At 50.5% G+C, this 18,700-nt stretch overlaps 1 protein-coding gene across 6 annotated transcripts in view; it reads right to left on the bottom strand.

The window, feature by feature from the left end:
- Window positions 1-18,700, bottom strand: part of ACAN (aggrecan) — a 69,054-nt gene that overhangs the window by 16,934 nt on the left and 33,420 nt on the right. For 4 of the 6 annotated variants that reach the window (XM_061394394.1, XM_061394396.1, XM_061394395.1 and 1 more), the window contains 8 exons: window positions 17,818-17,945; window positions 17,244-17,537; window positions 15,576-15,980; window positions 13,184-13,358; window positions 12,268-12,395; window positions 10,901-11,194; window positions 8,003-8,218; window positions 980-4,990 (listed from right to left, as the gene is read on the bottom strand). In XM_061394394.1, the coding sequence (XP_061250378.1) occupies window positions 980-4,990; window positions 8,003-8,218; window positions 10,901-11,194; window positions 12,268-12,395; window positions 13,184-13,358; window positions 15,576-15,980; window positions 17,244-17,537; window positions 17,818-17,945 (5,651 nt within the window). The remainder of the gene's footprint in view (window positions 1-979; window positions 4,991-8,002; window positions 8,219-10,900; window positions 11,195-12,267; window positions 12,396-13,183; window positions 13,359-15,575; window positions 15,981-17,243; window positions 17,538-17,817; window positions 17,946-18,700) is intronic. The other 2 variants (XM_061394399.1, XM_061394398.1) reach the window with 2 other exon arrangements.

Raw genomic sequence — 18,700 nt, 5'->3', positions numbered from 1 at the left:
TGGACGCCTCCTCCCGACCCTTCTGTCTGCACCCCCATGGCCGCCGAGGGTCTTACCTACGTCTCAGTGCTTGCCAGTGTGGCCGGGGGGCACAAGCATATGACGTGTCCCTCCGTCTCCTGGCAGGTCCCAGCGCTACAGGGCTTTTCGGCACAGGAACTGGTAGAGGCTGCAACTTGCAGGGAGAGGCTGGGCATCAAGAATGTTGCTGCCTGGGGTACAGCGCAGCCTCCAAGACCTCCAGGGTGGAGCCCCAGGCCACAGAAACCCACAAGGCTGGTTTTGGGTCAACATGATTTCTGGGGACTCTCTCCCTCCTGAGCCCCTGCTTCTGGTGGGGCTGAATTCTCTGACTGGACTCTCAGTACACAGGGGGATGCAAGGGGCCCCAGAAAATAAAGGAAAACCAGAAGCTTCTGGGTTTGTGTCAAGGCAAGACCATCACTACAGTACAGAGGAGGGTTTACTTGCACAGGGTCAGGGTGAGGAGCCAGGGTCCAAAGGCAGGACACAGCTGAAGTGATGCTTCATATTAACTTGAACTGCGCAGGTTTTAACCCTGCACAAAGTAAGTATTGGCACATAAATGTCATCAGCAGATTCATTCTCTCTTCTCACGCTCATTCCATGAGCCAGGGGCAGGAGAAGAATTTCCAGCACTATCTAAACAGTACTTCTCGTGCCGAGTAAGATAGCTGAGTTCACATATAAATGTTTGTGTGATGGAACTCTACTGTGACTGTAACAATTGTGAACCTACAAGTGTGTACTGTGTGCAAAAGGTATAGCCTTGTTCTCGACATATTTATATCTCATTTACTCTCCTCTGGTACTATTGCTGTTTTACAGATGAGGCTCAGAGAGGTTAAGATACCTGCCTAAGCCTGCACAGCTCAGAACCTTGAGTCTACACTGCTTCCTACCATGCTACAGTCTGAATCACTCCGACCCACTTAAAGGAAAATGATCCCAGCTGTACCTGTTGTGGTTGCCTCTGAATCATCTGTCCCTCCTGCGGAGGCTGGGATAGAAGCATCAGTCGGGGAGGTGGCTGTGTCGGCTGTTTGGCTCTCTTCTCCTGAGTGCACAGGGCTTGAGGATTCGATTTCTAGACGCGCCTCTGCAGGGCGCTGGGTCTGCTGAGTCCACTCGGATTCTGGGATGGTGGTGCTGATGACAATATCCAGCCCCGAGGTGTGGCCAGACAGGTCTCCGCTGGTGTCAGTCCTGTCTCCAGAAGCCAGGGGAGTGGCAGAAGGTGAGCCTGATGCCTCTACGCTCACGTCAAAGGCAGTGGTTGACTCTCCACTCACTTCCGGGGTGGCCAAGCCCTCCGTGGGGCCTTCTGGAAAGGCTGAGGGGCTGCCACTCACTCCCAGGCCTGAGGTTCCCTCCAGATCAGCTTCATGGAAGGTGGAGGTGGTTTCACTCAGGTTAGGGGACCCGGAAGCTCCTCCGCTTGCCTCAGGGGCAGCAGATGCTCCCACCTCAGCCTCGGGATAGGCTGACGTCTCACCGCTGGATTCTGGGACTGATGACACTTCTACCCCCGATCCAGGGAACCTTGGCACATCCCCAGACGCAGAGGCTTCACCACTGGATTCAAAAAGCTGGGGGGTGTATGTTACGGGGGGTCTCTGGCCCAGTTCCTGGGAAACGGTTGGTTCAGTAACTCCCTCCACCAACTCAGATGTGATTAACGTAACTTCTGGAAGTCCGGAGGCCTCCCCACTGGTGCTCGTGGCTGCAGAGGATTCCCCACTTACATCAGTGGTGCCAGAAAAGTCCCCACTAAAATATGGAGTACTTGCGGGCTCCCCACTGGGCTCCACTAGTCCAGACTGAAGCCCACTTTGGTCCAAAGATCCCAAATGGTCTCCAGACATGTCTGGTGCTCCAGAAGGCGCACCGCTAAGTTCCAGAATGCCTGAAGGCCCTTCTCCTGCTTCTTGAGCAGTTGGAGCCTGGGTTACAGATTCCACCAAAGTCCTGTCTACAAAAGAGACAGTGGGGAAACCAGACGGAAGTCCACTGCTGTCATATGCTCCGGAGGGCAGGCTGCTCCCACTTTCAGCTCTGGAGGCTTCTCCACTGACCTCAGTTATTCCGCTTGGCAGGCCACTGAATTCTGGAGGCTGGGACGTAAACCCACTGGAGTCAATTGCTCCAGAAGACAGTCCACTGACATCCGCTAGCCCAGATGTGCCTGAGACACCCACCTCTCCTGAAGGGAGGCCACTGAGTTCCACAGATCCTAAGCCTTCTTCTTCTTTAAATGTCGTTGGGGTCACTTCAACCAAACTGGTGTCCACGAACGTAATGCCAGAAGATTCACCACTGCCACTCACAGCACTGGAAACCAGGTCAGGGATCCCGGATGTTGTCCCACTGAACTCTGGCAAACCTGATATTTGCCCACTGAGATCAGGGATCCCGGGTGCTTCTCCGCTCAGGTCGGTTATGCCGAATGGTGGACCAAGGCCAGAAAGAATTCCAGAAGCTTCTCCACTGATTTCTGGTTGTCCAGAGGCCAGTCCGCTAAGCTCAGTCACGCCAGATATTTCTCCATAAAACCCTGATGGCTGCCCACTGACCTCAAGAAGCCCGGAAGTTTCCCCACTAATGTCAGGAAACCCTGAGGGCTGTCCACTGACACCAAAGAGTCCAGAGGTTTCCCCACTGATGTCAGGAGACCCAGATGCTTGGCCACTGAGTTCAGCTCCTGAAGAGAGTCCGCTTGCTCCTCCACTAATGTCCAACTCACTGAAGGGCAGCCCAGATGTTTCTCCAGCACCGCTGATGTCAATGGTTCCCCTTCCTTCTAGTTCACCTGCTGTGGTGGCTGTGACGACTTCCACCAATGTAGTATCCACTAGGGAGACAGTTGGGAACCCAGATGGAAGTCCACTGAAATCAGGAAGGCCAGAGGATGGGCCACTTTCAAGGTCCACCCCAGAATACTCACCACTAAATCCAGAAGGAAGACCACTTGCTTCTGGAGCTTGCCCACTTCCTAGAGTTACAGAAGGTATTCTGCCAAGGTCCAAGGCTCCAGAAGCTGACCCAGTCAAGTCTTCTTTTCCAGAAGTCAACCCACTAAGATCCCCAGCTCCAGAAGCAGAGATCTCCAGACCTTCCCTTCCAGAAGGAAGTCCACTAAGGTCCCCTACTCCAGAAGCAGAAGTCTCTAGATGATCCTCTCCTCCAGAAGGAAGTCTACTGAGGTCCTCTACTCCAGAGGCAGAGATCTCTAGATGACCTTCTCCAGAAGGAAGAACACTGAGGTCCTCTACTCCAGAGGCAGAGACTTCTGGACCTTCTCCAGAAGGAAGTCTACTGATGTCCTCTACTCCAGAGGCAGAGATCTCTAGATGATCTTCTCCAGAAGGAAGAACACTGAGGTCCTCTACTCCAGAGGCAGAGACTTCTGGACCTTCTCCAGAAGGAAGTCTACTGATGTCCTCTACTCCAGAGGCAGAGATCTCTAGATGACCTTCACCAGAAGGAAGAACACTGAGGTCCTCTACTCCAGAGGTAGAGATCTCTAGATGACCTTCTCCAGAAGGAAGAACACTGAGGTCCTCTACTCCAGAGGCAGAGACTTCTGGACCTTCTCCAGAAGGAAGTCTACTGATGTCCTCTACTCCAGACACAGAGATTTCTGGACCTTCTCCAGAAGGAAGTCTACTGAGGTCCTCTACTCCAGAAGCAGAGACTTCTGGACCTTCTCCAGAAGGAAGTCTGATGAGATCCTCTACTCCAGAAACAGAGACTTCTGGACCTTCTCCAGAAGGAAGTCCACTAAGGTCCTCTACCCCAGAAGCAGAGACTTCTGGACCTTCTCCAGAAGGAAGTCTACTGAGGTCCTCTACTCCAGAAGCAGAGACTTCTGGACCTTCTCCAGAAGGAAGTCCACTAAGGTCCTCTACCCCAGAAGCAGAGACTTCTGGACCTTCTCCAGAAGGAATTCCACTGAGGTCTTCTACTCCAGAGGCAGAGATCTCTAGATGACCTTCCTCTCCAGAAGGAAGTCCACTGATGTGCTCTACTCCAGAGGCAGAGATTTCTGGACCTTCTCCAGAAGGAATTCTACTTAGGTCCTCTACTCCAGAGGCAGAGATCTCTAGATGAACCTCTCCTCCAGAAGGAAGTCCACTGATGTCCTCTACTCCAGAGGCAGAGATCTCTAGATGAACCTCTCCTCCAGAAGGAAGTCCACTGATATCCTCTACTCCAGAAACTTCTGGGCCCTCACCCCCAGAGGGCAACCTGTCAACTTTAGGAGCACTGGTCCATGTAATTCTCTCTTCTTCCCCTGAAGGCAGTCCACTTTCCACAGGCAGGCCTGAGCCCACTGTAGAGGTGAGCCCACTGGAGTCAAGGTCTTCAGAGGGCAGTCCACTTGCACTTTCCCCTGAGGGCTGCCCACTGAAGTCTAGGTGTCCTGAAATTTCTCCACTGCCTGTGAAGTCACCACTGATTTCGGGCACCCCAGACACCTCCCCAGAGCTTGGCAGCTCAGTCCTGCTGGGCACTGGGGCTGAAAGTGTGGATGGCTCCTCTGAAGGGAATGGCTCCTCTGAAGGGAATGGCTTCTCTGAGGGGAAAGGCTCCTCTGAGGGGATTGGTTTCTCTGAGGGGAATGGTTCCTCTGGGGGGAATGGCTTCTCTGAGGGGAATGGCTCCTCTGAGGGGAATGGCTCCTCTGAGGGGATTGGCTTCTCAGAGGGGAACAGTTCCTCTGGGGGGAATGGTTTTTCTGAGGGGAACGGTTCCTCTGAGGGGAACGGCTTTTCTGAGGGGAATGGCTTCTCTGAGGGGAACAGTTCCTCTGGGGGGAATGGTTTCTCTGAGGGGAATGGTTCCTCTGGGGGGAATGGTTCCTCTGAAGGGAACGGCTTCTCTGAGGCTGAGGGCACTTCCGTTGCAGAAGGGCCTTCTGTGTGCTCCTCTGTTGCTTCTCCAGTGGGAGGCCATGTAGGAGGGATCCCTGGAGGAAAGGAAGAGGGAAGGCGAGGTGTGAATTTAGTAACTCTGCCCCATTTTAAGCTCATGCAGAGAAGCTGAACTCCATCCCTTCCACAGTAAGACTTTTTCCTCAAGAGCTCAGAGATCTGTCTAGACATTTTGTAATGGACCCTCGCACAGACACTTGGGAGAATGGGGACCAGGAAACTCCCCACCACCCTCAGGCTCTGCTTTGTGAGACTCTAGGGGGCACCACCCACACAAGTCACAGTATGTGCGAGCCTGGCTGCCGCTGAAGGCAATCAAGGTCACCTTCTTTCAAGTGCTTCTACATTATCACCTCATTTATCTAGAACTATGATTTTTAAAGTGTGGTCTTTGGACCATCAGCACTGCATCAGCTGGGAGATGGACAGAAAAGCAGATTCTCAGGTCCCTCCCCAGCTCCACTAAATTGGGAATTCTGGGGCAGGACATAGCACAATGTATTTTAACATTTATGCCCCCATGTTTGGGGCAGGACATGGCATAATGATTTTAATATTCTGACCATGCTGATAATCTCTGTAAGTGAGAATTGTGCACCAGAACTCATCCCTCTGAGGCCAAGAGGGATGTTTGCAAAAATACATCAACTTTTTCCATTCTGAGAGCCCTAATAGGGCTAATAGAGAGGATTTGGAAAAGAGAGAGAGAGAGAAAAGAAGAAAACCCCGTAACTCTAAATAATTATGGTTATATTATTTCCTTTATGTCCTGTTTCCTTTGGCATTGAAAAATAACTAGCTGGGATTGTACCTTGCATGTATTTTTGGGCTAATTTCCCAGGCAGAGAACCTGAGCACAGAGGGTGCTGGGTCCCAGTGGTCAGGCTCACAGCCTACTCTCACTGGAGAATGCTGGATAAGGGTGGGGAGCTCAGGAACTGTGGTGGAATGCATGCAAGAGGATTTTAGGTGGATATTTATCTATCTATTTAAACACATATACACATGCGAGCATGCATGCTGTCACTTCAATCGTGTCCGACTCTTTGTGACCTCATAGACTGTAGCCCGCCAGACTCCCCTGTGCATGGGATTCTCCAGGCATGGATACTAGAGTGGGTTGCCATGCCCTCCTCCAGGGGATCTTTCCCAACCCAGGACTCAAACCCAGGTCTCCCGCATTGCAGGCAGTTTCTTTACCACTGAGCCACCGGGGAATTTCCCCACACGCATACACATACACATAAATATATACACACACCACGAATCAGAAAATAGCCACTTACAGACATTACATTTTTGGTTTCTTGTCAAAAGCAAGTCAATTTAAAGAAAAAGGTCCAGAGTTAACAGCAGTAGAGATTGTTCCCCATATGGCTCAAATCAGTGAGGTGGTAGGGAACTGACGAAATATTGGGAAATATTTCTGTGGGGCCACTGGAGTCCCCTCCCGTGAATAACTTCTGTTACTGGCTGCCCGAGTCCTGTGCCAAGCCACACACTCATACCCAAGAGGACTCAGTTCTTCCTGTCCTGGTGAAGGGCGAGGAATGGGCCTGGAGCAGGTGTGACTGCTGCGTGAGGTCTCTGAATGAAAATTCTACTTACTCCACTGATGTGACTTTACCTTCTGGGTTTGCATTTCCAGCACCCAGAGGAGCACTTAGTGTGGCCGGATTGCTTGGGGACTGTGCACTGACTGAGTGACTGGATGAATTAGTGGGAAGCTTTGATATATTCCTGTCTTCAAATGCATGTGACCCTGGGCAAACTGACTCTGCCAGGTATACACAGGTTACTGTGCATCACTATAAATCAGCCTTACCCAAAGTGGGCTATGTTAAAAATGTTCCATGAAAAAAAAAAAAAGACCCTGTGGTCACATTCATTTGGGACCCACAGAATACACTGCCCTCTCTGCTTTACAGAGCATATTAGCACATCCAAGGCTCTGAGAAGCTCTGCAATGGTGGGGGTTGTGGTTGGGTGCTATTAATGTTTCTGTAAGTCAGAATTTCCTAAACCTGATGCCTACTAAATGCTTTTTCCAATAGGGTTTGGAGTCCGTGGATTTCATCCCAGCAAGTCCCATGTGATTTAATCATGACAGCTGTTGCTCAGGAAGTTCTGACTGGGGACACCTGGCCCAAAAAAAGGACTCAGATGGAGAAACAAGACAAGACAGGTCTATACATCAGTGTCTCTTTTGCTGTCTCGTATACAGGGTTATTGTTACCATCTTTCTAAATTCCATATATATGCGTTAGTATACTGTAATGGTGTTTTTCTTATAGAACAGTCTTTTGGACTCTGGGAGAGGGAAAGGGTGGGATGATTTGGGAGAATGGCATTGAAACATGTATAATACCATATATGAAATGACTCGCCAGTCCAGGTTCGATGCACGATACTGGATGCTTGGGGCTGGTGCACTGGGATGACCCAGAGGGATGGTATGGGGAGGGAGGAGGGAGGTGGGTTCAGGATGGGGAACACGTGTATACCTGTGGTGGATTCATGTTGATACATGGCAAAACCAATACAATATTGTAAAGTTAAAAAATAAAATAAAATAAAAAAAATAAAAAGCAAGAGAAGACAGGTCACAGTGGGACTGCCAACAGCTACCCCCTCCCAGGTCCTTTTCCCTCTGTTGCAGTCCCTCCCACAAGAGTTTTAAGAGGTTAGGGAGTAGAAGTGTGAATGCAGGAGCACAGAGTAAGTGAGAGTCCTCCAGTTGATACAGTGCTGGGCATCTGGGGCGTGTAGCTGGAAGATAAGTGAGTGTAGAGAGAGTGAAAGAGAGAGAGAGAAGAGGTGTGTTTTATGAACAAAGCTTCCCTTTTTATCCCTTAGGATTGGTCCTAGATGCCTGCTGAGGTGGCTGAAGTTACCCATGGCAGCACACTTAAATAAAATCAGGGCTGGGGGTCAGGGCTGGGGAAACAGATCACGGGTCCCAGGGAGAGAACACCTCCTCCTCCCCTCTTCCAGGCCACACCCTGGCCCAGGGAGGCAGCAGGACATGCAGGAGAGCCCGGACGGACCTGGTAGTGGCAAAGTGCCCGCTGGGGTGTAGGCAAGTTCCCATTCTGTCTTGTTTTCTGGCTCAACGGTGAAGCCTGGGATTGCAGTCGTCTCCTCCCCGACGGGGACAGCAGCCACGCCAGGCCCCACTTGTGTCACCATCCACTCCTCCACGTCAGGGCCTGCTGTGGGTGCACTACCCTCCTCTTCTTCTGGAGAGGGTGCCGCTGAAACACCTAAAGGGGATATGTGTGGTGAGGGCTGGGGGCTCCTTACCAGTGACCCACCCCAGGCTGGCCCTTCTTCAGGGGACCCAGGGGCCCATGAGGTGGGCCAGGCTTGTGCACAAATCTTGCTAGTCCTTGGACTTCCAACCCCTACCCAGTCCAGTGAAATGACGTTTGTCCTTAATTAATAAGAGGTGTTTGCTTCAACTATATCAATATGCACATACCATCAGCACTTTATTTCAGTGGTCTGGGGCACCTCTTTTGCAGAATCTATTATACATGCCAGGCATTGTTTAAAGGTGTGATGCATCAATGCATAAAATCATCTTAGGGGACTTCCCTGGTGATCCAGTGGCTGAGACTCAGTGCTTCCAATGCAGGAGCCTGGGTTCAATTCCAGGTCAGGAAACCAGATCCCATACACTGCAACTAAGAGTTTGTGTGGAGCAACTAAAGATCCCTCCTGTCACAACTAAAGATACTGTGTGCCGTAACTAAGAACCAGCACAGCCAAATAAATAAACAAATATTTTAAAATAAGATAAAATCATTTTATCCCACAACAGCCATGTGAGAGAGATACATTATCTCACTTACAGACAGGGAAACTAAGGTTAAGTGACTTTTCCAGTGTCAGTGGCTTCTAAGTGACAAATCTAGTCCATGGGCCCAAGTATCTGGTGCCAGGGGCTTCCCAGGTGGTTGTAGTGGTAAAGAATCTACCTGCGAATGCAGGAGATGCAAGACATGTGGGCTTGATCCCTGGGTCAGAAGATCCCCTGAAGGAGGAAATGGTAACCTGCTCCAGTATTCTTGCCTGCAGAATTCCATAGACAGAGGAGCCTGACAGGCTACAGTCCATGGGGTCGCAAAAGAGTCGGACATGACTGAGTGACTGAGCAAACAGCACGATCTGATGTCAGACTCTCCGCTCTTAAGTACTGCAATGATGCTGCCTTTCTTGGGGACAGAAATGATGTTCCAAATGATGTTGTTCCTGGATCAAAATCAGGAGAGTGCTATTTAACATGCATGAAGCCATCCTGGCACTGGATGGTGAAGGCAGGATTCATTGACTGGGAGTAACTGTTCTGGTTTTGTGCACTTGATTGGGAAGGAAGCCAGGTTTCTCAGCAGATATATAAAAGGCTGAGTCTACAGAGGGTCGGGCATGGACGGTAGAGATGCTTGGCTGAGAATTTACTGGGGGGCTAATTGGCTTGGCTTCTGATGTCCAGAGCAAGGAGAGGGGTGCTGGGGCAAGGGCCTCATCAAATCCTCTGGGAAGGGATTGGCTTTCTTGACTGACAGAGTGAGACTGAACTTTCTTCGAATTAGGTTTTAAAAGGTGACCCTGGGGCTTCCCAGGTGGGGCTAATGGTAAAGAACCCAGTCTGCTGATGCAGGAGACATAAGAGATATGGGTTTGATTCTTGGGTCAGGAAGATCCTCTGGAGGAGGGCATGGCAACCCACTCCAGTATTGTTGCCTGGAGAATCCCATAGACAGGATCTTGGTGGGCTATGGTCCCTAGGGTCGCAAAAAGTCGGACACGACTGAAGTGACTTAGGACTGAAAGTCTTGGAAACTTTGGGACGTTCAACGTTTGTTTGTTTTTTTAGAGATCCCCCCTCTTTTTTTGATTTAGACCATTTATAAAGTCTCTATTGAATTTATTACAATATTGTTTCTGTTCTATGTTTTGTTTTTTTGGCCACAAGGAATGTGGGATCCTAGCTCCCTGACCAGGGATTGAATCCACACTCCCTGCATTGGAAGGCTAAGTCTTATCTACTGGACTAGCAGGGAAGTCCCTTGGGGGTTTTTCTAAAAAATTAACTTTATTTTGAAATAATTACATATTCACAGGAAATTATAAATATACTGAGTTTTGATGTATATGTAAAATATGGCACAAGCCAGTACTACAGTCTACATTCTGGGCAGTGTATCTGGACCCATGGACCCTGTAAGAACTCATCTAATCAGAGCCCAGCCAGTCCTTGGCCATGCCCTGGCCATGCCCACTGAGTCGACGACATCCCTCTCAGAACTCCAATAACATGGCATAGAGTCCTCAGCATGGGTCAGTTAGAAATGTGAATTTTTGGTGCTCAGTGAATAATAATTTGACTAAACTCATCACAGAAATATTTAGAAGCAGATGAAAGTTTGACCAGGCTGTACTATTCAAAACTGTATATATACTTATATACACACATACACACAACATATATGTGTGTTATTTATTTGCAAAGCTAACATTTATTGAGCATTTACTATTTCCCAGGTACTATGCTAAGTGTTCTGTATGTACTACCCCAGTTAATCCTTCCAGCAACAATTCGAGGTAGGAAATATTATATCATTATTTTATAGAGAAAGCAGAGAAACAGAGAGACTAAGTGACTCGCCCAAGGTCACACAGCTACAAAGCAGCAGAGTCATAATTAAAATTCAGATCTGCCTGATTTTGGAACCTAAGTTCTTACTTGTTTCTCTTTATGTGTCTCTGGGGGCACATTAGAAAGATGTACTTGCCACAGAGTCAAAGCCTAAGGTCATCCTGTGCAGAGGGACTGAACTTTTTCCTCTTTGCTGTGATGGATGGGCAGAGATCAGGAGGATGAGCCTGGGGGGGTCACCCCCAAGACAGAGCGGGGCTGAAGGGGAGACGAGGACACAAACCTCGGAAGCAGAAGGCGTGGTGCCGGGACAGCGGATCCAGGAGGCCCGTCTGGTTGGGGTAGAGGTAGACGGTTCTCACGCCCGGTTTGTCCCCGCCACAGGCGGGCCTTGGGGTGACGATGGGGTAGCGGAGGCTGCCGTCAGCCAGCCAGCCGGCGTAGCACTTGTCCAGACCACGGCTCCAGGCAGCGTAGAGCTGGCCTGTGGTGGCCAGAGTGGCGTTTTGGGATTCACAGAACTCCTGAGCTTCCCAGAAGGTGAACTGCTCCAGGCGTGTGGCGAAGAACACCTCCCCTGGGGGTAGAGGCAGGTGGCAGGTGTGAGCCTCTGTGCCCACGGCCAGAGCAGCTGCTGCTCACCCAGGGGCAGGGCAGCTGCACTAAGACAAGGTAGTCACTCTCCATGAGAACAACTTCCCTTCTTTCTCTCTGGATTCTCCAGTCACATGTAGGCACCCCCTCTTCTGTCTAAGAGAGGCACTCCTGGGCATCCCGTGCTCCCCTAAACCTCAGCACTTAATCATGGAGCACTGAATGCTATGGACCTGTGGCCCCATCCGCATCCTGTGAACTCAGGGAGCGGGGCCTGTGGCCACTCTTAGGGGTTGGAGTCCCAACACCCAGAACAATACTGGGGTCTGTGTCTGATCTGGGGGGAGGAATTTCACATTTATTGAATACCTGCTTATACCAGGCACTTTTCATGCACATCTCATTTAATATTCAGTGAAGTCTCTGATATAAGTATAAATCAGCTCCATTTTATAGATGAGGAAACTGAGGCCTAGAGTGGTTAAGTAACTTGCCCAGGTCCCCAAACAAGTGAGTGACAGTGTTGAAATCTCCCCAGAATGTCAGCATTTCCAAGACTGCATTCAGTGGGACAGTAATTTGGTGATTTTAATTGAAATGATAAGAAATAAGACCAAAGAAAGGGTCTATGTTTCATTAAGCTTGGATGATGCTTGGCTAAGCAGAGTTGAAGAGGTTGGTTTTTTTTTTTTTTTTTAATGCAGGACTTCTCAGAGTCTTTGATTTGTTCATGGGCATTGAGACTCTCAATGAGGCAGAAGGTGCATATAACATTTTCTGGTACAAGTAAATTAATTCATTTATTTATAGAACTTACTGCTTTTTCAAGAAACCAATGGTTCCTTGCAATGCTGGGGAATCCACATGAATCATCTTAGAGGCAGACAAGGGGCCTGACCTGAGAGAGGGACTGGGAAGGCCTTCTTTCTTAAATAGGATCCTTTCCTGGCTGCCTGCTCAGGTGAGAACGGGACTAGGTGGATTCCCCCTCCTCTGCATCTCCGCATCAGTCCCCTCACCCTTCCTCAGCCCGAAATGTGAGAACAGGGCCTGTACCCTCGAGTCTGTCCACGTAGCAGTAGACATCGTAGGTTTCTGATGGTGGCCGCACGCCGTAGGTCCGGACCCCCGGGCTGCTGTCCTTGTCACCCACACAGGGGGTCCGCGGGCTCACAATGGGGTATCTGCAGGGGAGGTGGGAGGGGCGGGTGAGAGCTTGTTCTAGAAAACTGGGGATGCGGGGCCCCAGGGTGAGGCCGGCAGGTCTCCTGAAGGGTTCAAACCAGGAAGGAGGACTTCCCTGGTGTGCCAGTGGTTAAGAATCTGCCTGCCAATGCAGGGGACACGGGTTCAATCCCTGGTCTGGGAAGATCCCACATGCTGTGGGGCAACTAAGCCCATGAGGCACAATTACTGAGCCCATGCACTGCAACCACTGAAGCCACACACCCTGAAGCCCATGCTACGCAATGAGAGAAGCCACCACAGTGAGAAGACTGCCACGGTAACTAGAGAGTAGCCCCCACTTGCCACAACTAGAGGAGGTCCACAAGCAGCAGTGAAGACCCAGTGCAGCCAAAAAAAAACAAAAACAAAAAAACAGGAAGGAATCTCTCATGCAACATGTTCCCTGTGCAGCTGGGGATGGGGCCGCCTGGGGGCCACTGAGGGATTCCTGGCTTCAGAAGAAAGCCCATGGCATGGAAGGGTCAGGCTGGTGAGGACTGGGGGGCTTGACAAGGAGCTCTCAATATGTTTTTTGAGGAGATATGACCAAGGAGTTAATGTCTCCTGGGACCCATTCCCGCCCTCTCGGAATACGTTTTGGTTCTGGGGGAGAAATTAAGGGGTCAGCCAGGAGCCACTAATTAACAGAGCACATAGTGTGGTGGGTGCCGCAGGCTCAGGCTCCCCAAGCCTGACCTCGCACGGTGGGGTTTGGACTGGCAGGGGAGCCCAGCTCGTCTGTCACCTGACTGTCTGGTCCTGCAGCCAGCCGGCGTCACACTGCTCGTAGCCTGCTTCATAGGCGGCCTGGAGCTGCTCGGGCGAGGCGATGATGGCCCCGGTGCGCAGGCAGGCCTGCTTGGCCTCCTCAAAGGTCAGCGAGTAGCGGGAGGAGCCCGGGCGGTAGTGGAACACGACTCCTGGGTGGGGAGGAGAGGGAGAGGTGAGACAGGTCAGGATCAGGGCATGGACCAAGGGCCACAATGCCAACGTCCGTGGTACCTGGTTCTCAAGGCTTTGCAGGTGTGGAAGGAGCCCTGGCTCCTTGAGGAATGACCTCTTTTCATCCCCTCCTTCCTTTTCTATTCCCCATCTGATTCCTTGTCAAGTTGGTATCTCTGCTCGTTCAAACTGCTCCTGAAATTCACCTTCCCGAGAAAGCCTTCTAGGAACCTTCTGCCATGGGTGTCCCCAACCCTTCATTCTGGCTTCCTCACTCCAAGGCTGCTCATTTGTCCCCAGACTCTTGAAAACAAAGGCACTTGCTCTTAGTATAAAAAGAATAAGTGATCACTGCAGAGCATTTGGAAAACACAGAGAAGGACAAAGAAAAACATCAAACAAATCTATCAAACCACTGCCTTTCTTCCACTTGGCCCAAAGTCCCGGGTTCAGGGGGTAGGTGGTCCTTCTGAAAATAGCTGCAAGAGTCTGTGCTGGTGCACTGGGTATATGTCGGGGCATGAGCACAGGGCACAGCCTGTGCATGAACCCCCACTCACTCTGCCTCCCCTGTTGCATTTAACTGGACACACATTGGTTTTTGATACTTCCCTGGGTGACTGGTCAATTTACATCCAGTTGTAGATGGATTCCTAATCTGAGTCTCCCCTACATTCTTATCCTGTCCTGTGTTAGATGCTCACCTATCCATTGGCACCTTTATGGGTGGCAGCCACGTGGAGGGAGTGAGGGTCTCTCCAGCCCTGAGCCAACCCGGGACACAGTTATTGTTGGCCTTACCCTCAAACTTCTAAGCAATTCTTCCTTCTCAACATACTGTATTTACCTGCGTGATTCAGGCTGACATCTCACTTGGTGCATCATGGGAGTGAAGGTGGATGGTGGTGGCCATCTGCCCCACCCCTAGTGGAGACACTACCAAGGTCCTGCTGGAGGCCACCCCAGTACGTCTTTCCTATTCATGGACTCGAGTTTTGGAAACAGCCAAGTTCCATGTGATGTGACATCCCAATTATTCAAATATTTATTTATTTTTTTGGCACCTGGCATGTGGGATCTTAGTTCCCTGACCAGGGATTGAAGCCACGCTTCATTCATTGGAAGTGCAGAGTCTTAACCACTGGACTGCCAGGGAAGTCCCCATCCAGACATTTATTGAGCACCTGAAACAACACCATCCCAGAACCGAGGTGGCAAACATTTTCTGGAAAAAGCCTGATAGAACACATTTCAGACTTTGTGGGCTAAATGGGTTTTGTACATCTACTTGATCCCACCCTGATAGCCCTAAACGGCCCTAAATGGCTACACACAACATGTTACCAAATGGGTGTGACTTTGTTCCAGTCAAACTTTATTTGTGGACATTAAAATTTGAATTTTATGTAATTTTCACAATTGATCACAAAATGTTATTTTCTTTGGACTTTCCCCCTCAACTACTTAAAAAGCTTTTTAATTCTCAGTTCATGGGCCACAGAAGAACTGAACATGGGCTACAGCTAGGTTTGGTCCATGGACCACAGTCTGCAGACCTCTGTTCTGGAGGGCCAGTGTTGTGAGAAGCCCTGAGGGTACCTATTGCAGCCGAGTTCAGCAGCTCTATTCTGCAGAAGTGCCTGTTGGGGCAAGGAGGGCCCATGGGCAGAAGAGCCCCGGTTTTCCTTTGCCCTTCACCTCTGCCTGTTGATACATTCTTTGGTTTTTACCTCTGACTTCATTTGAAGGAAATGCTTTGTGACAAAGAGCCGCACACCCATAAAAGAGCGTGAGCACCAGTGGTGTGGCCCATCCCCTTTGTTTCTTGTTTCACAAGTGAGGAGAGCTGAGTCTGAGGGGAGGGACACTTGTCTCACATCCCAGGTGAAGTTGAAAGTACAGAAGAACCTCCACCCAGGTGGCTCAGTGGTAAAGAATCTGCCTGCCAGTGCAGGAGACGCAGGTTTGATTCCCTAGGTTGGGAAGATCCCCCGGAGAAGGGAAATGGCAACCCACTCCAGGATCCTTGCCTGGAGAATTCCACGGACAGAGGAGCCTGGCGGGCACAGTCTGTGGGGTCGCAAGGAGTCGGACATGACGGAATGACTGAGCACTTCCTGCACTGCACACAGAAGACGCCAGACCAAGCCCTTTCCCCAGCCCTGGATGCAGCCCCTTGAGCAGCGGACACTTACCCCCTGGCAGTCGTGGCTGCCCAGGGACCTCAGCCGCACCTGGGGCTAAGGTCACCTGCACGACGAGGTCCTCGCTGGTGAAGGCCGTGGGGGCTCCCAGGCCGGGGGTGGACTCTCTGGGAAAGGCCCAGGGCCGGGTGGCCTCTTCAGTCCTGTTCTCTACTTCGGGGAATGCAGTGGCCCTTACTTCAGGGACAAACGTGAAAGGCTCCTCGGGTTCCGGGGCGGTGGGGGAGACTTCAAAGTCGGGCTTTGCCGTGAGGATCACGCTGCCTCGGGCTTCACCCTCAGTGATATTTCGGGGCAGGGGCAGCTCCACGTCAGGCCAGGTCACCGTCTGGATGGTGATGTCCTCCTCACCGCCCACCCCGAAAAAGCTTTCTGGGATGTCCACAAAGTCTTCACCTGGGGCAGGGGGCAGAGACAGGCATTAGTGCTTGGCCTGGGGCTGGCCTGATGGAGATGAATATCAGATGCTCCCCTCCTCTGCTAAGAAAAGAAAGCACCTACTGTGTGCCAGGCACCTGGCTGGGTCCATTGCTGGAGACCTCAATGGCTTGAGTATTTATTATAGGAGTTCCCTAGATTGCAAGAATATGCAGTCACCATAGCACAAGACCCTGACCAATCAGCTCACTGTTTATTAAAACCATCTTATTCCAATATCCCTTCCTGAGTAATGCCAGCCAGTTGCTTCCTTACCTATCTTGTGAGCACCTGCTGAGGCTCTGATGTTAGAACTAGCCAATGGGACAATGTAAATCAATTAGAAAGAGAAACGAAAAAATCTTCCCAAAGATGCAGGAGCTCATGAAATTGATGAAAGTGAGAGAACTGCCTGCCTCAGTCATGAACAAATGAGCCACTTAGTAATGAACAAAGAGAGCATTCATGAGGATGCTACAACTGCAAAAAGGGTGGTGGGAATATTGAAAAGTGAAGAGAAGCTTTTGGGGGTAATTCTAATTATTTTTGCACAAATAACCCTAGACAGTGTAAAATACAGGATACAAACTTTTAAAAAAGTTTTAGTCTAAATGTTCACAATAAAGTCCTTGTCAAAACCTTTTTCCCACTCTTAAGTAACACTATGGCCCTCATTTTGAAGTGAATTCAATTAAAAAGGGTAACTGCAGAGAGGAAGGTGGGAGGGAGGCTCAAGAGGGAGGGCACATGTGTATACCTATGGCTGATTGTTTGACAGAAAGCAACTCAATTCTGTAGAGCAATTATCCTTCAATTAAAAAATACTTTTAAAATTTAAAAAAGGGTGGATCACAGCGCCCTCCTGTGGCGCACAGTCTCAAGTCAGGCCCCCACATCTTCCCATTAGACAGATAAGGAAAGTGACGCTCCAGGGCCTTGACTTTGTCACAGCTGTCCAGGAGTGAGTGGCAGAGACGTGATTCAAACTTGAGAAAACAGTCTCTGAATATCATGTTTCCCCCCAGTTCTGGGCTGATGAAATAGGACTGGGTACACTGCAGGCTGCAGTGATTCTAGCTTCCCGAGGAATCCATGAAAATAGGGGGTGCCAAGACATGGGGTTCAGGTACCCAGTGGACCCTTGAAGGAGGTAAAACCCAACTCCCCATTCTAAGATTTCATCCTCTGGGTCCCCATTTCGGTGGCATGCTCCCCACCGAAATGCCTCCAGCCCAAACCCACCTGTGTAGCAGATGGCGTCATAGCGGGATGAAGGGTCAGGGTAGCCCGTCTGGTTGGCGTGCAGGTAGACGGTCCTCACTCCCAGGAGGTTGCCCCCGCAGTTAGGCCGGGCCTTGGAGATGGGGTATCGCACGCTGCGGTCAGCCAGCCAGCCGGCGCTGCACATGTCCATGCCACCCTGCCAGGCCAGGTAGAGTTGGCCCGTGGTGGCCAGCCGGGCGCCCAGCCGCCGGCACTCGTTGACTGCCTCTTGGAAGGTGAACTTCTCCGGGGATGTTGCATAGAAGACCTCGCCTGCAAAAGACACAGCCAGGAGGGTAAGGAACTCCTTCCCACGTCTGCCCTGAGTCCCCAGGGAGATCCCCAGGTTCCTCTGAGTTTGGTCTTTAACTGGGGAAAGCCCTGGTCCCACGTATCTGTATTTCAGGGATAGGATGGGGATTTGGGAGGGATATCGAGGTAGGGTATGGTATCCTGGATTAGCGCCCTGCCCAAGAGGAGGCCCGCGTGACCCCGGCAGTCGGCAGGAAGAAGGGGCTGGGTAGAGGCTCGTGGGAGGGCGGGGCGGCCTCACCCTCCATCTCCTCCGCGAAGCAGTACACGTCATAGGTTTCGTTGGTGTCCCGGATGCCGTAGGTTCTCACGCCGGGAAACTCGTCCTTGTCTCCATAGCAACCTTCCCTCGGCGTGTGGATGGGATACCTACCGGGAACCCAAGGCAGGGATGTGACACTCGGGGGACGGAGGGGCCCGGTGACCTGTGTCCTTGTACCCTCCTCCCTTGTGGGAGGAAGCGGTGACTTACTGATGTGTTTGCTGGGATCTGCTGAGATCTGTGGGCTACTTGTTTCTACAGATTTTTCCCAGCTTTATTGAGATGGAGGTTTTCATCACTATTGGTGACAGAAAGCGGCGCCTTTTACTAAATATTTATTGGTACCAAACATGTTCTATCAGGGGCTTGCAAACCTTTTCTGTAAAAGGATGGACAGTAAATGTTTCAGGTCTTGCAGGCCAGAGGGTCTCCACTGTGACCCACCACTCAACCTTGCCATCCTAGTGCAAACGAAGCAACCACAGACAAAATAACAAGCGGGGCTGTGTTCCCATAAAACTTTGTTTACAGAATCAAGGAGTGGGTTGGACTTGACCCATAAGCCATAGTTTGCTGAACTTTGCTCTGTATCATTGGAGTCTCACATCAACCTAAGAAGGAAAGTGCTATAACCACTCTAAACTATAAGAAAGTGGGGGCCAGAGATGTTAAGCAACTTGTTCAAGGTCACACAGCCTCTAAGTATCAAAACTGGGGTTTGAGGTATATAAGTACCTCTTGTATCTGAGGTGTGGTCTCTTGCACTATGCTAGGCTGTTGAATCACCTTGCCTTTTTTTTTTTTTTTTTTAATGGTTAATGGCTTTTTTTATCCTGAGATCTTTTGCCTATCCCAAGATTAC

This window comes from Bos javanicus, chromosome 21 (genome assembly GCF_032452875.1).
Source record: "Bos javanicus breed banteng chromosome 21, ARS-OSU_banteng_1.0, whole genome shotgun sequence".
NCBI lineage: Eukaryota > Metazoa > Chordata > Mammalia > Artiodactyla > Bovidae > Bos > Bos javanicus.
The sequence above is the reverse complement of the archived record's forward strand: the minus strand, read 5'-3'. Positions and strand labels throughout refer to the sequence as shown.